Source organism: Crocuta crocuta, unplaced genomic scaffold (genome assembly GCF_008692635.1).
Source record: "Crocuta crocuta isolate KB4526 unplaced genomic scaffold, BGI_CrCroc_1.0 scaffold112, whole genome shotgun sequence".
Lineage (NCBI taxonomy): Eukaryota > Metazoa > Chordata > Mammalia > Carnivora > Hyaenidae > Crocuta > Crocuta crocuta.
In genome coordinates this window covers 3551510-3574969 of record NW_027528818.1, presented here as the reverse complement: position 1 = coordinate 3574969, position 23460 = coordinate 3551510, and the positions used below count along the sequence as shown (strand labels likewise).

General features: G+C 34.6%; 1 protein-coding gene across 2 annotated transcripts in view; it reads right to left on the bottom strand.

Annotated features, from left to right (window-relative positions):
* The window catches only part of INPP4B (inositol polyphosphate-4-phosphatase type II B), a 367279-nt gene that overhangs the window by 114194 nt on the left and 229625 nt on the right, over positions 1-23460 (bottom strand). For both annotated transcript variants that reach the window (XM_077755934.1, XM_077755935.1), the window contains exons 12-13: positions 18840-19017; positions 8333-8536 (exon numbers count right to left, since the gene is read on the bottom strand). In XM_077755934.1, coding sequence (XP_077612060.1) covers positions 8333-8536; positions 18840-19017 — 382 coding nt within the window. The remainder of the gene's footprint in view (positions 1-8332; positions 8537-18839; positions 19018-23460) is intronic.

Below are 23460 nucleotides of genomic sequence, written 5' to 3'. Positions count from 1 at the left end.
ATATTAAAAAACACAGGATAATCATCATTACATTAATAAAAGTAAAATAATAATAAAAGTAAATAATAAAAGTAAAATATCTCTGCTAAAAATACTGGTTTGAGTTGGAGGATGAACTGCTGATTCAGCAAATCCATTTATTCATTTATTTCTACAATAATTCTGAAAAATACATTGAACAAGTATGTATTAGGTGCTATAAAACAGGGAACTAAAGGTGAACGTATTAATTTCATGTAGGAAAATCTAGAAATTGTCAGGATTTCACGTATATGCATGCACATAAAGATCTCATTGGGGTTTCTTTTTTTTTTAACAGAACATTTGTGCATTTTAATGGACAGTCATGAACTTTGCTTAATCACCTTTTGTGGACTTTCATATTGGATAAGTATTTGAAGCACGTTCTCCTGGGTGAAATGGACTGGAGAAGTTCAGGAATGTTTCCCATCCATCAAGAAAACAAATGATAGAACACATTTCAGCTGCCACATATGTAACAACTAGCCTAATTCTCCCTGTCTTTGCCTGCCCTTTATGATCAGGTGAGTGGATACTTCCAATGCCCCCTCCTCATTATAAGATTAACAAAAGCAGATAACCCTATTATGTGTGATTTAGGGATGAAAAAGAAAAACCCGGGACAAGAGGAAAATAGTCACTTCCAATTCATATTTACTGGGTAACATCTAAAATTATTTTTGTACAACTAGGACCTTTGTAATTGGTCCATGAATAATCAAATAAAATTAAAATTGCAACCACTGAGTTTCTGGAAGTTTCTGAAGGCCTTAATTCATCATGTTCTGATGTTCTTCACCACGTTCTTTGGTCATCTCTGACATTCTGTATCTAATTTGAATTTTGCTGCTTTCTATATTTGGAGATATTAGAAGATGACTTATATAGTCACCTCTTGAGTTGATTATGAGACTGGGAAATATGCACTAAGGAGAGAGGGATATAGCTAGGTACTTTTGACTGGAAGAGAGACTGAATCCCCAGAAGAATTCATAAATTCTAGTAGGGAAAAGGTACCTGACACAGTGCAAAGTTACATTAAAGTTGAATATTACATATTCAAAGTAAGAAGGTATATAAGACTAATCTGAGGGCAAATTTCAAAGTCATTAATATAATCTACAAATAAGTAATGAGTACCTTTTCTGTGCATATGGTCTGCTAACTGTGGGGTACAACAGTGAATGTGATACTGACTTTGCCTCCTAGGAGCTTACAAAGACCATGAACACATGAAGAAACATATATAAACAAATGATTATAATTCAGTGTTATAATGAGGCTGTGTGATCACAAGATGCAAGGATAATGCTTTGTTACACAAAATGTTTTGGAGTTGAATGAATATCATATATGTATATATACATATAATACCTACATCTCTACCTATCTATCTATCACATAAAATTTTTAAATAAGTGGCCATACTTTAGTGGAAATTTTATTCATTCAGGTAACTACGCTATAAGATATTGCTTTAGAAAAGTTGAATTAGTTGTTTAGTTGTCTATAAGAATTCATTACCTCTGAAAAATGAGATTTATTTCCTTCTTATTAAGATCATGTCAGTGGTTTCACAGAACGTAATTCTAGCCACCCAGAGAACTGAACAGAATCTCTTTTGAATTATTAATTTGCATAGATACCTCTGCATTATGTACAGCCTGAATTATTTTTTCTAGATATAAGGTCTATGTTGGAGACAGAAGATGGCAAGTGAAGTTGAGAATACAGATTCCTGCAGATTGCTTGTGGAGGTATGTGGCTGGCTAAGTGTGTTTTGTCCTCTAAAGTTAGTAACATTTTGCAAATATGTATGCTTAGAGTTACTAAGTATGGCAATATAAATAGCTCTGTCAATACTCTTGTAAAGCTTAAGCTTTCATATTTGATCCAGACATTAGAGAAAGTTGTAGTACAAAATGGACTGTGAGATGTTGGTAAACCAACATATTTACATAAACCAGAAAGTGGTTTATGTAAATCTCATTCCAAAATGCAATCTTTGGGAATACTGAGTTACAGAGAAACCACAATTTTTTTCAGGTTATACATGGAATTTATTAACACTATGCCCAACACACGTATTACTATAAATTTATGCTATTGCTTCTATAATCTACAACAGTATTGAAAATGTATTATATATTAGTGTGGGTCATCTATTATGCTCATATGACATAAACATATTTTACCATAAGAAGGCATAGCAAAGGTTTCCCTAGTTTAAGTATGAATTAAAATTTAAAATTTGATTTACATTTCCAAAATGAAGAAGGGAATTAACTGGGTAATTTGGATGCTGAAAAGTTGCCTGATATAGAAATTTAGTTCAATTAAAAAATGGGTTTGGAATATGGCTATATAAAAAGAATAGTTTTTTTTTTTTTTTACTTCTGTTCTTTGCTGGAATGAAACAGAATATAAAGGATCAGAAGTTTATTTTTTTTTAACAATTTTTGAATGAGGGTAGACAGATTTAGCCCTGAACCCATCAGTGTAGTAACGTTGAAGTTAAATCACAGTGTTCTAGAGAATAGTAAAATTACTGGAAATGACAAAAACTGGGTCAACTTAATACTTTAGTTGGATGACATGCTTTCATATTTTGGACAAACTAATCTTGGAATCCCAGCTGCTAGAAGCATCTGTTGTAGAGATAAAGAGAAAGAAAAGCAATATGTCATTTTTACCAGCTAAAAAATGAAGAATGTTATATTAGTCTATTTCTTTGGACAGATTGCCATAAAATCCCAACATTCCTTTGGTTTGTTTACTAATTTTTCAGGAAAATAAATCTTTAAAGCACTTAATCATTTAATAAGTACAATACAGCAAATAACAGACACTTTTTTTGGTCAATGATCATTTTAGCTTCAATCTCTTCCATATTGACTCGATAATTATTATCCAGAATCATATGTCATCAATTTTGCCAACAAAACAAGTTGAAAAGAGAACTGCTGATTTAGGATTAATAGAGATTCTCTCTCCTAACCTCAAAAAGAAAGGTTTTTATATGTATTAACAGAGGAGAATACAAGAGTAATTTACTAGTATATATTTAGTTTCTAATATTTATTATAAGAAGCTAAACGCAGCTGTTCAAGTTAAATAAATTTAATAGCACAGTCTCTAGAGGCATTTTCAATGAGCTACTGTTTTTTGGATTTACTCACCTTTTCAAGTTAATTTAATTTAACTTCTTAAATGTTTATTTATTTATTTTGAGAGAGAGATTATATGCATAAGAGCAAGTAGGGAAGGGCCAGAGAGAGAGGAGAGAGAGAATCTCAAGCAGGCTCAGCATTATCAGAACAGAGCCTGATTCAGGGCTTGATCTCACCAACCATGATATCATAAGCTGAGCTGAAATCAAGAGTCAGATGCTTAACCGACTGAGCCACCCAGGTACCCCTCATTTTTTCAAATGTAGATAAAGCTTAGAAAAGAATGTCAAATGGTTACAACTTCGGTAATTTTTTTTTCTAATAAGGGTTTTCTGTCTTTTAACAAAGGTATCTTCTCAATAGGAAGTAAATGCTATGGAATATCAATCAGAATGTTATATAACAACAAAACTTGGTTACATTTGCAAATAGGGTCAAATTACTTTAAAAGGAGAGAGTTAGAAGCAGCTTTTCTGAGTGGGAAAGATTTTCCTTATAATTGTGGCAAATTTAGAAACAGTATTCATATACTTTCTAGCAACAGTGTGTTCTGGGGGAAATTCAGAAAGTATATGAAAGAAGATAGAGAGATACATATCTTTATTATGACCCTACCCTCTTGTCTGTGAAGGAAACCAAACCACCTGAGAAACTGAGAAGACATGTCTGCATCAGCTGGAAGAAAAAAATCAGTAAGACTTTTTCTTAATGTCGAGAGACTAAAGTATTCCCAAAACAATAATGAAGGATAAACCAACAACCAGATAGACTCCAACCAGATAGACTGCAACCCTGACTGGCCCTTCACAAGCAAGGGAATTCTTCCCAATTTTTCTAAATGTTGCCAGTAAGCACCTCTACCCATTGTTTCGGTGGTCATTTGAAACCTTCCCCTTTTCTTCAGCCCATCCTCCTCTCCCCCTTGTCTTTGCACATGATTCCACTTTAAAGATAAAATAAAGCACCCGCATTGATATCCAAACAATATAAAGAACTCATACAACTCAGAAAAAACTTAAAAAGTGGCCAGAGGAACTGAATAGACATCTTTCCAAAGGAGACGCACAAATAGCCAACAGGTATGTAACAAGGTGCTCGATATCACTAATCATCAGGGAAATGCAAGTCAAAACCACAATCACATATCAACTCATACATGTTAGAATGGTTACCATAAAAAAGATAAGAGATAACAAATGCTGGTGTGGATGTGGAGAAAAGAGAACCCTGGGTAGTGTGGTGGGAGTGCAAATTGGTGCAGCCGCTGAGAAACAATCTGGAGGTTCCTCAAAAAACTAAACATAGAACAGCCATATGATCCGGCAATTCAACTTCTGAGGACGTATATACCCAAAGGAAATGAAATCACAATCTCAAAGAGATATCAGCACCCCCACATTCACTGCAGCATTATTTACAATGACCAAGATATAGAAACAACTTATGTGTCCATTGGCAGGAGAATGGACAAAGAAAATGTGGTAAATATGTAGAAAATCATTCAGCCATAAGAAGAAAGAAGGAAATTCTGCCATTTGCAACAACATGGATGGACCCTGAAGGCATTAAGATCAGTGACATAAGTCAGATGGAGAAAGGCAGATAGTGTACGGTCTCGTTTATACGTAGAGTCTAAAAACAGACAGACAGGGGCGCCTGGGTGGCTTAGTCGGTTAAGCGTCCGACTTTCGCTTGGGTCATGATCTCGCGGTTCGTGGGTTCGAGCCCCGCGTCGGGCTCTGTGCTGACTGCCAGCTCAGAGCCTGGAGCCTGTTTCAGTCTGTGCCTCCCTCTCTCTCTGACCCTCCCCTGCTCACGCTGTCTCTCTCTCTCTCTCTCCTAAAAAAATAAATAAAACATTAAAGAAAAAAAAAGTTGGTCTTTAAAAAAAAACAAAAAACAAACAAACAGACAGACAACAAACTCACAGAAACAGACAACAGGTTGGTGATTGCCAGAGGTGAGGGCCAGGGGTGGTGGGATAAATAGGTAAAGGATGTCAAAAGTTACAAACTTCCAGTTATAAGATAATAAGTCATGGGGCTGTAATGCACAGCATAATGACTATAGTTAACAACACAGTATTGTACCTTTAAAGTTATAAGACAGTAGATTCTAAAAGTTCTCATCAGAAAAAAAATCAACTATGTGAGGTGCTGTATGTTAACTAAATTTAGTATGGCAATTATTTCTCAAATCATTATCATGTATAGCCTAAACGAATACAGTATTATATGTTAGTTCTATCTCAATACAGCTGGAAAAAGATTTTAAGCAAACAAAAAAGAAAACATACAGCCTCACTCACCCTCGCAAAAGTGAAGCTGATCCTTATATTCTCCTCACAGTCTCAGCAGAGGAGCCCACTTTCGCCCAGGACTACCCTCCACCTGTGTGCTAGAATTGAGTCTCGTCTCTACGGAGAAAGAACCTTGCTCTACCAGTCATCACCTACCCACTTCTCAAATGGCTTTTGGAATCCAAACATGCTCAAATTTCACCATCTTTAAAGCAAAACAAATAAACTGCTAATAATAATCACACACCCAGGCACACACAAGCTCTCTCTCTTCTTATATGTCAGCTAATGTGTTCCTGTCCGTCAGTCATTCTCTTTCTTGAATGGTTAACTTTCTATTCACTTTTAAATCTTTAGAATTACTTCTGGAGGGGCCCCTGGATGACTCAGTCCATTAAGCCATTTGACTTCGGCTCAGGTCATGATCTCATGGTTTGTGGGTTTGAGCCCTGAGTCAGTCTCTCTGTTGACAGCTCATAGCCTGGAGCCTGCTTGGGATTCTATATCCCTCTCTCTTTCTGCCTCTCCTGCTCACCCTCTGTCTCTCTCTCTCTCCCTCAAAAATAAATAAACATTAAAAATATATATATAACATCTAAAATTTAAAAAGGAATTACTTCTAGAAATCCACATGACCACCAGACTCCTTTCCAGCTTTCTCCCACATACAACCCTAAGTTACTCTATAGTTCTTGTCTTTCTAGAGCCCTGAATAGGTAGGACATGGAGTCCTTGCATCCCTGGGTGTTTCACTCTGTCCTCAGCGTGCAGCACCCCGAACTAGGCAGAAGCGGTGTTCGGGAACTCTCAAAGAACCGAATGGCTCACCTCAGGCCTCATCAACTCACTACACATTTCCCATGCTCTTCCTTCTTTTCCCCTCATAAGAAGGTCTGTACGTCCAATCCTGAGTGGAAAGCCGTATTCGCAGAGCATATTGTCTACCACCTGTCTCTCTTCAACCTCTGTCACAACCTTTTGTAACTCTGCTAAGGTGTCTTATCTATCACTAGACTCTTGAGTTCTAGAACCTAAGGATCTAGTGTTACTTACCTTCCCATTTGGAGCACCTACAATATAGAAGTTCTCAAAATTATCTAAAGAAAAGGAAATAAGGAGAGAGGGATAGAGAGGGACACTTTTGAGCGGCAGGAAACTGTCAAGGTGTGGGGGAGGATTTGCATAACAAAGCGAGGTGAAAATTATAAAAACAGAAGATACCCAACTTCAAAATTTTTACTTGATATAATATAAAAATGGTAACTATTTGTCACAAGGTTGATGTCATATATTTAAGTAAATGAAATACAAGTTCTTTTCTATATCTACTCAAACTCTTTAAAATTCACAACACACATTTTATAATAGATCCAGTTTCCCCATTTACATTAAGAGATAGTATTCATCCCCATAATAAGATTATATAATTTATGCATCTTAAAAAAGAAAACATATAGCAGTAATACTAAAGTAATAAAATGCATTTCCCAGTCCTTCCCAGGTAATGGGGCATTATTGTACAGGTAAATCATTTATCTCATGACCACCCAAAGAGCTAAATAGAACAGGTACTGTTATTTTCACTTTACAATTGAGAAAATTGAACTTCAGAGAGGTTAAAAGGTACATACGCCTTGGAGCTGTGAATAAATTGAAGAAGAAGGTGAAGGTAAAAAGGAGAAATATTAGATTTGCTCTTCTGAAAACGCTTCAGTGGGAGAAGCACAATCTTAATCAGCAGCAACAAATACTTATTCAGCATTTACCTCTAGGAACCCAGCTCTGTCTTTCCTGTGATAGAAGTTTTATCACAAGGAAGAGCAGGCATCACTTCACAGCCCTTCAGACAGCAATTTTTTTTTTGAGAGACCTGGGCCTTTCAAATAATTTACTCCCTGAATGCAAGGATGACAGGAAAAGACCTAGAATGGTGGGAAAAGCAATCATTAACTGTTTAACATCTAATATGGCTAGCATGCTATTTTCTTTGTTAAACTTATGATACAGTAAAAAGCTTCCTTCTGTGTTTGTGTGTGTGTGTGTGTGTGTGTGTGTGTGTGTGTGATATGCATATACTTTGTTCTTGGATAATTAACATGTATTAATTCAGGAACAACTGCTTCTCTTTAGCCAGCACCTTCATGTTTCTCTTGTTTTATTCTGTCCAACTAGAGTTTCTATTATCATGTTGGCTTTTTGTTTTGTTTTGTTTTTTGCCGTACTACCTATTTTTTCAGATGCTTTTATGTGGCCATTTTTTTTTTTTTTTGCCAATTTTAGAGCACCTGAAGAACATCCTTTTAACAAAATAATCATAAAGAAGAAGGATTTAAGAGATATCTATGCCCATTGCTATGTAAACGCTAATATTTTTTGAAGTTCATCCAGAACTAAAACACTGGATTGCAGTAAGAAAATATTCACAACAAGTAGTGGATATGAATGCCTTTGACTCTTTTTCTAAAAAACACAATTTTAATGGTTCACGTTACTTTGGCAATAAATACAGAAAAGTATTATAGAGTCATGTAATTGTGGCATCTTGGCTTTTATGACATCTTGGTTTTATATATATATATATATATACATCTTGGTTTTATATATATACATATATATATGAACACATATATATATTACTCTAAATTTTATGCTAAATAAATATGATCAGGAATAAAACTTCCATTTATAATTTTCCCCCAAGGACAAATGTGACCTATTTATCCACAATCTGTATTATGAACAGCTTTCCAACTTGTTTTGATAAAAAGGAGAGATTTTTATCTTTCTTGCTTTACTTCTCAGGACTAAACATCAGGAAGCAAATGATGTGCAAGAGACTTACCCACTCTTCCTCATCATAGTCTGAATGATGTGGTATGGAGTCCTGCCTTCTCATCAGTGGGGGCGGGTCCTGGGGACAGCTCTCCTCTGGGCTGCTTTTAGGAGAGGGTGGTTTCTTAAGGACACCTCCTGGCCTGGCAGTGTAGAGGGCTAAAAGAGCACTTCTGACCAGCTGATCCTTGAAGGCATGTACAAAAAGCTCTGTCTGGAAAGAAATTGACAAGGATTAGAAACACCATGGTAGGCATCTCAGCATAGAGCTATGAAAAGGTCAACTGCAGATTTGTTGGCACATAAGTGGTGCACATGGTGGAAAAAGTACAAGCAACAGAGAGAGAAAATGATTCATACCAATCAATGAAAGTTGTTGAGTTTTGGGGGGATGCCAAGGCCTTGAGTCCTCCTCCTGTGCTAAAAGTTAATGCTGAGGTTCTGTGGGCACTATAAACACCAGCTGTCTCCTCAGCCCCCTCTCTTTTAATTCCAAATTCTGTCTCTGAAGATGAATTTCACTAGACATAATCATTTGAACACTGTCTACCTGCCGCTCCTTTCAAGTAATTCCAAATGCACCTTAAAAGAAAATGTGATCAGACTATGCATATTCTATAGTTTAAACAGACTGAAAGTCTAAAGACGTATCTTTAAAAATAGAGGCAGGAGACCTTTTTTTTTCTTTTTAATATCATGAGTAGATTTCAACAGTAGAAATGCTATAGGCAGTTTTCCATGAAAATATTTGACTTTAATTCCTTATTGTCACCCCTTCAACTGTCTCCTCCATCAAATGGTTTCAGTAATGCTCAGTGTTAATGAGGCTGCTGTGAAACTTGCTATGGTAGATTTTACAAGCTTGTGGTAAATACCTAGTAAGCACTATAGAAATGATAGAAATGACAGCTTCCCAACGATAACGAACTTTACAGCAGTACTTTGCAATTTCCTGATGAAATGTTTAATAGCTTCACCCTGTACTGTACTGGAGGCTGCAGTAATTGATTTTCTGTATTATACTAGACTCAACACGAATGCGGTCTAACAATCTATTCAGTCAGAGTAGAGTATTGACTCATATTGCTAACATATTCACATACTGTAATCTGTTGGGAAGGAGTCCTTCAACTCATAGTATTATTTTAATAATAGTTGATACCATCACCATTTCATGAGACACTTGGATGTAATGCTGACTTCACCATCGCTATAACTCAAGGTAATCATTTACTGGAATATTCTCAATATGCAGTCAACAGTGCCATGTCTAACTAATGATTACTAAATTATCCCTTAAAAATCCCTGTTGTGTCAGCAATTAAAGAAAACCAGTTAAACTCCATGCAAAACAATTACCCAATAAGACTATGTTAATAAAACTACATATGCTAATTAGACTACACAGTTAAGTCTTTGCAGTAGATTATGAAATTCTAGAGCTGCACAAGACCTTAAAGTCAGACCAGACCTCTCATAAACCAGATAAACTAAAAAGGAAGAGTGATGCCCAGAACAGACTGCTTACCAGTAACTAGAGCCCTAGTTTTCTAACAAATTCAGTAGCTTTTCCCTTTACTCCACACCACCTATCAACCCACTGTCACCTGCATGCTTCTGTCCTTCTCCTTCTTCTTCCTTAACCCCAAGCTCCTCGAAAGCTTTGAGCATCTACTTGCTCCTCTAATTAATCATGTCTACAATGATCAATGTAACTATCTTCACAGTTAAACTTTATTGGATGTTTTTAAATACTTTTAACCTATTGGTTGTATTAAAAGCACTTTGAAGGTAAGTAGACAAGAAATATTTTTAAAAAGGATGTACCAGAATAAAACACTGAAAAATATTTTGGTAATAAATTAGGAAAACAAAAGGAAAAGGCAGCTCATACTGAAAAGGCATACAAAAAACATTAATTGATGTTCACAATGAAGTGTTAAAATGAGAATGAAGGATACAAAAAAATACTGATAAAAATGTAGCAAGACAGTACTCACACAAGGCAAGATAGTTATAGAAAAATAGGGAAACACATTATTTACATAATTTTAATAGAGTATGGATAGATACATCAATATGGATTTAAATATTTAAAAATGCAAATTTACTTCCATTCAGCTTAACTATTTCTCTATTGATAGATTCAATAAATTCTTTTGACTTATTTTTAGAGCAAAACAGCTTGCTTTCTTTGAATTTCTGCTACTACAGCTCAAATCTCCATAACAGTCATCTAATTACTATGTAGCTGAATATATATTCACACCCAATGAAATCTACAGTTCTTATAATTGCCATCATTTTCTTCCCACTGCACACATGCACAGAAATTCTACTTCATTTATTGAAATTTCATTTGGGTTGATTTGACACCAAAGACATAAAAGATAGTACAGTAGATTCCTGCAGTATTACAACCCAGAATTTTCTTGGGGGGGCATGGCTGAATGAATACACAAAATCTTATAGAAACACTTTATGTCTATATTGAAAAATTCATCTGGCTCTTTAGAAACTCTATGAGTCACTAAGATCCTTTGCACAGAATTGCACTTTGTTAGAAAACAGCCAAATATTCCATTACTATAACCATATGACCTGGAAATTTTCTTGACCAGCACTACTTAGTAGATGTCGACCAATGCAGACCCTGATGTTTTATACTCAAAATAAATTAGCTTGAAGAGATTAATATAATCACTCAATTCCAATACATCTGTATGCTGCTGTTCTTCCAACTGAGATGACGCTAAGAAAGTTCAAAGTCATGGGAAGGATGTGGAGTTGCCTACTGACTCAATGTATTGAAAACCTTTTCCTTTCCTGACTCAGCTCACTTCATTAAATGAAAGGGAAAGGCTGTCTACGTGTAATCATAAGGATAGACAAATCAATTTATTCAAAAATAGTTTAATGATATAGCAAAAAAAGCATAAACTCTGAACCTAAGGTAAACCATTTCATTTGTTTGATATTAAAAAAGAGAAATGGTATCTTAAAAATGAAATGTTTTCTTGCCTTCCTGACATTTTTTCAATTCATATTCTCATGCAAGTGTTCTTCAAAGTAACACACAGAATTATCTACAAGTATAAAACCAGTAAAATTACTTCTCCTGGGGTTGAATTTCCTAGGTTCCTCAATATTAATGGCAGAGGAATAGTTAGGAATATGTTTATTTAAAACCACTCTTTTAAACTAGAGATCTCAACAGATTAAGCAAAGTCTCATACTATTTAGAATCTCCTTTTTTTCACTGAAAAAATTCAAAGTGATGCCAATCCCACCTGCAATACAGAAGTAGCCAATCACATAAACAGGTAATTATTATTTTAGTAGTCATTTCAAACTGTGTGGTGTCATCCGTATGCAGCAGCTCAGTGTCTAACTGTCTGGATCCTCTTCAGCAATATTTATCTTCTAGATTAGTCATTAATTTCTACTAGTTATACCTTTTCAGTAATTTCAAAGATTATTTCCACAGCTAGTCTCAGTTAAGTCCTTTCTACATTCCATGGGGATACCTTCCATAGTCTCCTTACTGGTTGATTTAATTTTCCTAAACTAATGCTTTGCTTTACAGGAGGTTCTTCAAGGCCACCAACATTAAAATGCAGACATCTGAATGCCAGCCCAGAAGCTGAATCAGAATTTGTATTTTTAGCAGGCTCCCCCCAAGAGCAATACTGACATTCTGTAATGCCCAATAATGTCCAATAATTCAAAGCCACTGTCTAGCTCAGCTTCTCTATTCTATGAGGATCATCTTCACAAAGCAGGTCTGAAGTCCATCTTACTCAATAACCTTCCAACTTACGAAAGAGACTTTCTCTTGGGTGACTAACCAGGAGTGAAATGTGTGTGTGTGTGTATATACACACATATATACATATTTATGTTTATTATATTTATATAAACATTATGAGACACTGCTGAACTGTTTTTCAAAATGTGCAAGTAGTTATGTAAGTAGTATATGAATGTTCCTGTCGTTCCATGCCCTCCCCAACTCCTCAATGCTCAACCTTTTTGATTTCAGCTATTCTAGTGGGTAGTTAGTATTATCTCTTTTTAATTTAAATTAGTATTTCCCTAAAAGCAAATGATGATGAGNATCTTTTGTAGAATTCATGTTTGTGGTGGTGTCTCTGGTATCTTTGTTCCTTGCAACCTTTCCTTCAAAGCAGATGATGAGCATCTTTACATGTGCTTATTTGCCATCCATATATTCATTCATCTCTGGCGAAATGTCATTCCAATTTTTTTTTGCCCATTTTTAATTGAGTTGTCTGTCTTATTATTAAATTGTAAGAACGTTTTATGTATTCTGATGCAATCCCTTTGTAAGATACATATTTTATGAATCTTTTCTCAGTCCTGACTTGCCTTCCATTTTTTTAATAGTGTCATCTGAAGACTATCTCCTGGAAACTTTAATGAAAGCTTTTGATTTTGATGATGCCTTGCACAGCATGTGTTTTCTTATACTGGTTCATACTTTTTGTGTCCTAAGAAATATTTGTCTAATCTGAGATGACAAAAATTTGCTACTATGTTGTCTTCTAGAAGTTTTTTCTGTTTGAATCTTTCTTTTAGCTTTTATATTAAGATCTATGATCGATTTTGAATTAATTTTTATAGATATGTGAGGTAAAGATAAAGGAAGGTTTTTTTTTGTTTTTTTTGTTTTTTTTTTTTGCATATGGATATCCAATTGTTCCTGAGTTTTATGTTAAGAATACATCATTTTCATGGTGAATTTTCTTTGCTCTCTCTCTAAGGTTATTTGAACATATATGTGTGAGTCTATTTCTAAATTCTCTATTCCATCACACTGTTGTCTAGAAAGTTACTAACCACATAATACATTCAGTATTATTTTTATTTTAAAGAATAAACTTATTTTAAATAAGTTTAAGTAAGTTAAAGTCTGACTTTAAAAAAAAATATCTGGGGGCACCTGGGTGGTTCAGTCGGTTAAGCATCTGACTTCGGCTCAGGTCACGATCTTGCGGTTCGTGGATTCATGCCCCGCATCGGGTTCTGTGGTGGCAGCTCAGAGCCTGGAGCCTATTTCAGGTTCTGTGTCTCCCTCTCTCTCTGCCCCTTGCCCGCTCATGCTCTGTCTCTCTCTGTCTCAAAAATAAACTATAATAAAAAATTCAAAAAATAAAATAAAAATAAAAAAATTTGTCCAGGTACTTACCATTTCTAGCACTCTTTATTCTTTTGTTGGATCCATTTTTTCCCCACCTTATCACTTTCTTCTGCCTGAAAACTTTACTTTAAAATTTGTAGTAGTACAAGTTTGCTATGAAATCTTCCAGTTTTTATTTGTCCAAATGGTCTTTATTTCATCTTTATACTTGAGAGGTATCTTCTTTTGATAAGGAATTATAATTTGTGTGTGTGTGTCAGTACTTTGAAGATATTAGTCTATAAGAGTAATATCCTTCCTGCTTCTTCTAGGACTCCAATTACATGCATATTAGATTTCTTGGTATTGTTTGATAAGTCATTCATGTTCTATATATGTTTTAATGTATTTTTCTTTGCACTTCATTTAAATAGTTTCTAATCTTATATTTTCAAATTCACTATTTATTCTTCTGAAGTGACCCATCTACTAATTCTGGCTAGTACATATTTTTATTTTAAAAATTATATTTTGTGTTTTTCTTATTGCTATGTTATTCTTTTTTTCAATCTTCCATTTTTCCTCCTTATCCTGTTTATGTGTTTGTCTGCTTCCCTAAATATATGGACCGTATTTATAATTGCTGTTGTAATGTCCTTATCTGCTAAATTCATCATCTCTATTATTTCTGGGTCTGTTTCTGTTGCTTGATTTTTCTTCTGGTTGTGAGTCATATATTCCTGCTTAATTGTTTGCTTGGTATATGCTTATTTCATCAAGTAAATGTTTACCATTTAAAGAGGAATATAAGAAGAAGAAATAGGAGTTCTATCATGAAATTTCATCTTCATTTATACTTCTATATACATTCATATATACTTTCACTTTCACCAGCTATAAAAGAAAACAAAAACAAAGAAAAGGTCCTCTATACATTAATTTCTTCTGCTTCGTTTAGAAGTGAGGTAGATCTAGGAGTGGCTGAAGTAAATAAAAGTAAAAATTCCTTCTCAGTACCTAAGTAATCAACATAATCAATATATTTTTTATATCTTTGACTTCTTAGTATACTGGCTTCCTTGCATTGTCATTAAAACAACAAAAGAAAACAAACAAACAAACAAACAAAAAACCCAGAACATTTTTGAAGAGAACCCTTGAGTTAAATGTTAGACTAAAATGTTTTTGTTGTTGGTGTTGTTTGTTTGTTTTTTGTTTTTGGAATACACAGGATGTTCAATATATTATGTTAAGGTTAAAGGACACTAGGAATTAGAAGTTATGAGATTTTCTCAAACACACTGTCTCAATAATCTCAATATTATTGTCTCTAATATTTGCAACAAAATCCTTTTATTGTTGCTTTTTACCATTTAGCAATTTTCATAATGTGAAAACCCCATTCTTTTAAATTTTAGATGGTAAAAGTTAAGGGCTGTGTCTATATAGCATTTGTACAATATCACACACAGTTAAGTGCTCAATATTGTTTTTTGATGAGCAAGAATAATAATGATTTTCTAAACAAGATCTATCAGTCTCTATGGAATAGAGAATGTGATGGGCATTTAAAGGAATGTCACACATACATCTAAGCTGTGAGAGACAGATACCTACATGCTGTCGATATTTAGGTCCTTATTTTTTCAGTTACAATTTAGTCACATTACTTTTTTCTCCCTTTTGTTTCTCATAGTATTGTATACTGTCAGTCTAGCAAAAAGGAAAATGCATTTTTAACCCACTCTATTATTTACCTTTTAGATCTTATGTTAAAAATTTGGTCTATCCTTTATCTTTTCTGTTCAGATTATTCATATATACTCAGAGTTTGCCTTTTGTTATGACCCAATATCATAAGATTAAATAATTTCCTTATTATTTTCATGAATTAATATGTAATGAACAAATCTAGTCATCCCTCAGAAGGTATACTAATAATTAAAAAATTAGAACAATTTAATTATGCTTGTGCACATTAGGCCATAACAAATTTTTAGAAAGTTCTTATTCTTATGGAATTTCAGTTTTATCTTCCCTACTCCTACCTCGACCTTTCTACTTGTTTCCTTAGCTGTATACACAAGTGTCCATCATGGAACTCATGGAACATTTGACCATATTGAATAGTGGTTAAACTCGCAGCATATGGAGCTAGACTCACAAGGTGTGTGATTTTGGGTGCATTATATATATTTCTGTACCCCAGTTTCCTCTACTTTATAAAATAAAGGACATTAATAAATAGGTATACTATTTCATAGTATTAGAAAGATTAAATGTTGAAAATAATAGTACCCATCTCATGCACTCGTAGAATGTTACAATAATGTCTCACTCAAGTTATTAAAACTCCAATAAAAGCTAGTTATTATTATCATCATCATTAACATCATAACCATTATCATCAAGAACCTCGAATCTCTTGGGAAGAACAAGAACAGACCTTTCTTATTCCATTTTGTACACCTAGTGTAATAATACAAATTAAGTAAATATTTTTACTTTTCATAATTTGTGTTTGTTTGCTTGCTTGGTTTTTCCACCAATAAATGTTTAGAGGGATGGAATTTGCTGGGGAGCCCTAGTCCTATGGCTTGGTTATCATTAACAGTAGAAATAATGTGAATTGACATTGGATCTACAGATATTGCTCCTCTGAGATTCTCTCTATATGCAGTTGGATTTCTCTGTTGTCCTTTGCTTCCACTCCCAGACCCTGAGCATATATTCATCTGATAATGTGTCCATTGCTAGCATCTCCAGATGCAACATTTTACTTAAGAGGAGAGATTCTTTCTCGTAACAAAAGAACTGAATGCCTTCATCTACACTGCCCATGGGCTACCCTCACCCCTCCACAGCCTTTTTAGCCAATACAGAGAACTCTCCCATATTGAACTTGGACTTTTCCTGATATGTATGAACACAGATAATTCCTATTGAATATGCTATATGAATGAGTTCCAGAGAAAACAACTAAAGTACTTATTTTTTAAACATACCAATTCAGATTCAATAAAAGAAACGAGGGGACTATCAGCAGAAAGGACTTTTATGCTCTGACCTACAGTGTGCAAGACACTGGTCTTAAAAACAAAATGTTTTGGGGTGCTTGGCTGGCTCAGGGTGCAGAGCATGCAACTCTTGATCTTGGGGTTATAAGTTTGAGCCCCATATTGGGTGTTGAGTTTACTTAGAGATAAAAATCTTAAAACAACAACAATAAAACACCAAAATATTTTAAGCTAAATCTTCTAGTATTAAATATTAAGACTATTTATCTTTTATGCTAAGTTCATGGATCATGCTTTATTTTAAACTGTAAGCTCATAGTCGTCTTCATAGATTACGCAAAACTCTGTTAACTTGGATAATTCTTTGACGTTCCAAGCATGAATTCTTAAAATAATGCGTGGCTTGCAAACTTAACTTAAAAAAGATCCCTCTGATTTCAGAGGCTGACAGGTTTATTAGAAGTTGAAGCTTGTCTACTCGGTAGAAAAACATAGCGGGAAAAGTGAGGGCAATGCTGAGTTAAAGGAGAAAATACACACCCTGTTCCATCCCCTCCCCAATCATGGCAGCGAGGTGTAAATGATATATGAAATGACAAATCCCTGGCCCAATGCCTGGGAAGAATATAAATACTGCTCTGTAATCACTGCAGTGATGTGCTATTTGCTAAAATTTTCTGCTTACGTGAACCCAGAAAAACCTCCTATCACCTACAAACCAAAAAAAGAGGTCAACCCAAATGAAATTATATTATTTTACTATATGTAACATTGTCCGCTTTTCCCTCTTTTTTCTAGTCCTAACATATTTATTGACTATTAGCCATATTTATCGACTATTAGGATACGTAAGTATTACTGAGAAGTATGTCTAACAAAAACATATTTAAAAGTTTTTAAAAAGGAAGTGTCAAAACACACATATAACACAGGATACCAGAAGGATTTTCCATTTCAGAGTCAACCAGACCTGGATTTGAATCTTGGTTCTGTCTGCATCTAGCTGTGTGATTTCACACATCTTCGTTTTAACTTCTCTGAGTTTTAATCATTTTCCTTTGTGAGATGGAGATAATATGTACTCACAATGTGAAAATTAAGTTTGAAGATTAAATGAAATAATATGAATCATATAAAGAATAGGGTTTGGCAAAATAGGGTATCTTTAAAATTTGGGTCAATTTTTTTTCCTTTCATGATGCAAATACCTGTTATGTCATAGAAAGAATGCTACATTTTGAACTGAAAGTCTTGGATTTTCATTTTTCCCTTTACAATTTATGAGACAATTCAGGTGACCTCTTTGAATAGATACTAGCTAATTTTTAAGGAAAATAGATATTATTTTCATTCTATAAGAAAAACAGATGATAATGTATACATTAAAATGATTAATAAGCAACAGGTATTAATACTATAAATTGACATATCTGAATCAAAAATATATACATATATAATATATAATAAGTTTCTACGAATCTGTTCTTTAGGGACATGAAAAACTACACTTGTTTTATTCTAAAAAGATACCATCAGAATTTTGTTTTTGCTCAGTTTCTTCAAGGGCATATTTATTGGAAGAATCTCATAAACTGCAAGATGTCTTCAGAATGTGAAAGTTAAGGATAAGGTGTTGGAATTGGACTCCAGGACACCTGGTTTTACATTTAAAATCAAGCTGCAGTTTCTCTTTTCTGTCTTGGTTTTCTCTCTGTAATTCTCAGCCCTAATTAGTTTTGGAAGTTGATGTTGATTATTTACCTCCTGCCAGACCATCTTTTCTCTTTGCATCTACTGGTGCAAGTCACCCTTGAAAGAAAATTAAGGCTTCGGTCCCACTACGTTTCAAACAATAGCTAAGAGTTTTGGAAATTTTAAAATATTCTCCTAGTAGATAAGGTTACAGAAAGCAAACCAAGGCAGAGGAATTACCCCATGCCACTGATAAGAATCCACATCCAAGTTGCTTTCAAATGAGGGGACACTCCTATTCAAAAGTATAGCTTCATATGCATAAAAATTAGTTGATCACCAGAGGAAAATAATTTTCAAAATCTAATTTAACTCATTTAATAAGACCATGAACCAAAGAAAATGAAAGATGTCAAGAAAAAGAGAAAACATATCTCGGCCAATAGTAAGTTTCATTTCCTACTTAAAAATTAATTAATGCTTAGTAAGATTTGAAAAGAGAATGAGGCCAGTTCATTTTGATCCTGTGGCAATACTTTGAAGCTTACTTTTTAACCTAGTCTATTTTACATTTCTAGATGCTATGAAAGGCAATGTATGCAGAAAGCAACACCAGTGGGGATTTGGGTATTTCATTTTCCCCACTGTAGTAGTGATTTGGATCTTACTTTTTCTGAAAGCATCTTTAAAGAATTCTTCAGGCTGTCTGGAGAATGCTGGCTTGCAGAGTTAAGCAGGAGGTCTGCATGGGTTGCTATCAGAGGTTGTAGTTGATTGATGTTGCTGAGAACTTCTTTTGCTTTGGCTGTGTTTTCAGGTGAATAGTAAATAAACTGGTATCCAGTACTGGAACAACAAAGATAAAGGCAAGTTACACAAAAAGCAGAAAGAATTAGCAGCCCTTAGTACCAGATGGCGAATGAGAAACAGAACTCCAAATAACATAACTTCCCTTTGAACAGATAAGAACTATTCTAAGAGAATTTTATGATATCCTAAGAGTTTTTTTTTTTAAGTAAAATAACCAAGACATTTTTCAAAACCATGATTTTTTTTGGTAGTTTTTTAAATTTTAAATGTTTATTTATTTCTGAGAGAGAATGAGATAAAACATGAATGGGATAGGGGCAGAGAGAGAGAGGGAGTCATAGATTCCAAAGCAGACTCAAGGCTCATGAGCTGTCAGCACAGAGCCTGATGGAGAGCTTGAATTCATGAATCTTAAGAACATGACCTGAGCTGAAGTTGGATATTTAACCGACTGAGCCACCCAGGTGACCCTAAAATTTTTTAAGTGAAATAAATTCAGTTTTGCTCAACCACCAGGAAGATTCTTTATAATTACATATGTCAGGTATTACTATTCAAAACAAGTAATTGTTAATCGCTAATAAATTTGAAGTCACATTAGTATCCAAGTGAAAAGTATAAGCCTTTATATTCAGGCCAATCTGAAGGCTCAGCCACCTTCTAGCTAAGTGATTTCAGTCAGGCTTCAGTTTCCTCTTCAAGAAATTAGGAATAAATATACAAGAATTCTAAGAGGTAAGAAAGATTGACCATAATTCATGTGAAATGCCTAAGATAGTACCTAATACAGAGCAAGCATTCAATAACTATTACCTATATTTTCCCCCATGATACATAGGGCAGGGTTAGCAAATTTTAATAGCTGAGAAATGTGGAGAAAAATTAGTGCCAAGTGAGCATATGGAAAATTTTACTGTATAGAAAAAATATTTATGGCATAAAAATTTCATTATGCAATATTATCTCTACTCATTTTGTTCCTAGTAGTTTCTCATTTAACCTATAAAAAATCTAAAATTGATTACTAATTGAAGAGTAAGTGACTTTTATAATCATCATCTAAGAACTGGTCACACATGCTATGGGAGTGAGGATTCCACAAAATGAAGGAATCTTTGGATTTGAATCCAATTCCAACTTGGATTGGAATGGAAGGAGGCATTCCAGCAGAGAAAGGAATAAACCTACCAAATACCAGTCAAAGAAAAAGAAGAGAGAAGTTCACATGGTGAGTGCAGCATTTGTTTGCATCCCTCTGCAGTCAACTGTCAAAGCATTTTTCATCTATCTTGCATTCTGTGTAGAATATTTATTATTTTGTCTACATTATCAAGTTAAATTGTTAAAATTCTCATTAATTCCATTTCTTACTTAGAAATATTAGAATCCAATAAGAAAAACTAACATCTAGGGAGCACTCTCCCTTTCTATTCACGCTAATGATTTTTAGGGGAAAGTATCAGTTTCTTCAGGAAGATGACACTCCTTTTGTAAACATACAATGATTATTCCTATCATTGATTGATTGATTTGTCACAATGATTAAAAAAAAAATCCTTGGTTGCTTGGACTATTGAGAAGCTAGGACAAGGATTTGATGAGGGGTACAGGTTTGTGAAGGCTACGAAACACATTGCTAGTATATGACACAGGAGAATTGACTGTTAATTTCATACTAACAGACTTTTAAATTTCAGAATTGGGAGCTTAAAAATAAAACATGACTTAACTACTTATTATACATATTTCAATGCAAATTAAAGCAAATGATAAAGAACAATGGTGAGGAGGAAAAAGAAAACAATTGTCCTTGCCAATTATCTAGAACTCTTTCCGACTCATTTGATCTCACGTGGGAGTGTGCTAAGGCCTCTAACAAAAATCATGAACTGGGATATCCCCCTTACTCATCTGTACTCAGACTGGATACAAAGTTCAATCCACCACAGTCCGTAGGAAATCAAACAACCCTTTGTTATTTTTGCAAAGAAAACGATTATCCAAAGATATTGATGTGTCACTGAGGTGGGGATGATGTTTGATAAAACAGCAGAGAGAGACTTAACAAAGGCCCAACACAGAAAGTCATGTGCAGTAGCTGCTTGGTGGTCCTATTTCACAAGTCTGCTCTTCTGTCACAATTTCCTTTCTGGTGTCATCTTCTGGGTACTGACTGGCCTCACAGGGCTTACATCTTGGAAAGCAGAGTTTTGGAGGCCATGAGTAGACTTCCATCTTCCTCTTCACATAAGTGTCCTCCCTGAGGGAGTCATTCCTGCCTCTCATAATTCCCTCCCATGCAGTTTTTCTAACTCCTGTCTCCAGTCTTCCTTCTTTACTCATATCATACCTCCCTGAGAGCTCAGTTACTTTATTGCTGAATGTTATCTAATTTCATTATTGTTTTCTACATATTTCTTGCTCTGCAAATTCCTTTAGACTCTCCTCTCCAGCTGAGTCTACTACATATATTTTCCAGATTTATTTCTCACACGATCTTTCCACTATTACCAGTTCAGTGGTCCTCAAATTTTAGTAGGCATGTAATTCACTTGGGGAATGAGGAGAGAGCCTGGGATTTTGCTTAAAAAATGCAGATTCCCTGGCAACACTGAGAGATTCTGCCTCAGTGGGTTGTGGCATTTGTAACAACTATCTTAGGGAAAATCCTGATGCAGAGACAAAGCTGAGAACTTTTATTTTATTTTTTAAAAAACTTTATTTATTTATTTATTTATTTATTTATTTATTTATTTATTTATTTATTTATTTGAGAGACAGAGACTGAGACAGAGAGAGATTGAGAACAGGGGAGGGCCTGAGACAGAGGCAGAGTGGGAGAATCCCATGTAGGCTTCGTACTATCAGCACAGAGCTCAACTCAGGGCTTGAACTCATGAACTATGAGATCATACCCTGAGCAGAAACAAAGAGTCATATGCTTGACCCACTGAGCCACCCAGGCACCTGAGCTGAGCACTTTTAGAGACACTGCTGGCATTGTTTTGGCTGTGAATCCCCTCTAAACCCTTGACCTTGCTACACAGTGACCTTAATAAAGGTTCTTTTTCTTATTCTAAGTCCCAAGTTCCTTATTCTTAATATACTATAATTTCCACAATACCCTTTCCAAGGCTATCTTTGTACTCCATCTTTATATCTAGCACAGGTAGTTTTGGTCCCTTCTCATTACCAGTGCTGCCTCCCCTCACTTTTCCCCACCATCCCTTCATCTTTTCCTTCTCAGCATACTCTCTTTCCTCATCCCTCTCCTCCAATCTCCCAGGTGGTGGGACATTACCATAACTCCTGCCCCCTGCTACTAAGTCAGTCTCCACTGGAGAAAATTTACATAGCAGCTGTTGGTGCTCTCAATTAGGTCACCTAATGATGAGCATCTTAGCTACTGAGGTAGAAAGATTCATTTTCCACAATGAAAGCCAATGTTGATGTCCAGGATGAAATAGTATGGTATGGAAAAAAATGTCACCACCCACAAAATAATTTTAAGTATACATAAATTTCCTCTACCTCTTCAGTGCCTTACTCTTTAAACATGTCATATATTTTAACAGTTATAGCTTTTTAAATGGGAAGTTATGAGTATAATTTAATTATCGAGATAAAAAGAATATAGCTAAACTTTATTTTATAGTGGTCTGAAATTTAAACTGAATCCAAACACTTGAATCAACTATCAATCAAACAAAACCAGAAAAAAGACAAAGTATTTGCTTGGACAAAAAAATTTTTATAGGATATAAGTGATATAGCAAATGATGGATAATGAAAATTGAAATTAATTTTGTAATATTTTTATTGATGAAATAGTGGACTAAAGTGCATACCTGTATATAGATACAGTTTAATATGTATCTATTTAATTATTATCGGTTTAATTAGAACATCCCACCCCCCATAAATCAGAGGCATGTACGTGTTGTTACCAGAAGAACCGTACTTTGGAGGTGTAAAGAAAAATAAATCACACAGTGAAATAATATTCATATTCATAAACTCTAATTGCTAACCAAAATATGACTAAAGCAATGATTATATTCTCCTAAGTTTATTTCACCTTTGTCACTTTTTGCTGGTCTTCTTTATCCCCCCACCTTCTAGTGTTGGCACTTTCCAAAGCTCACTCCTTAGGGTACTTCCTTTTTTTAGTCTCCAGGCCCTTCCTAAGTAATTTCATTTAATCTTGTGGTTTAAATACTTCAATTGTGAGGATTCCCAACTTCACATCTCTAGCTTAGACCTTTTCCCTGAACTCTAATCAACAACAAAAGCTCTCCTCTTGACAGCTCCAATTTATCAATTCCCAAACTGAGTTCCCTAACTGCTCCTCATTCTCAACAACCAGCTCTTCCTACATGCTTCCCCATCTTAGTTCACGGCAAGTCCGTTTGATGTGAGGTATGTTTCTCCTCTTCCTCTTTTACCTTTGTCCACTTTTATCTTTTTTTTTTTTTTTTT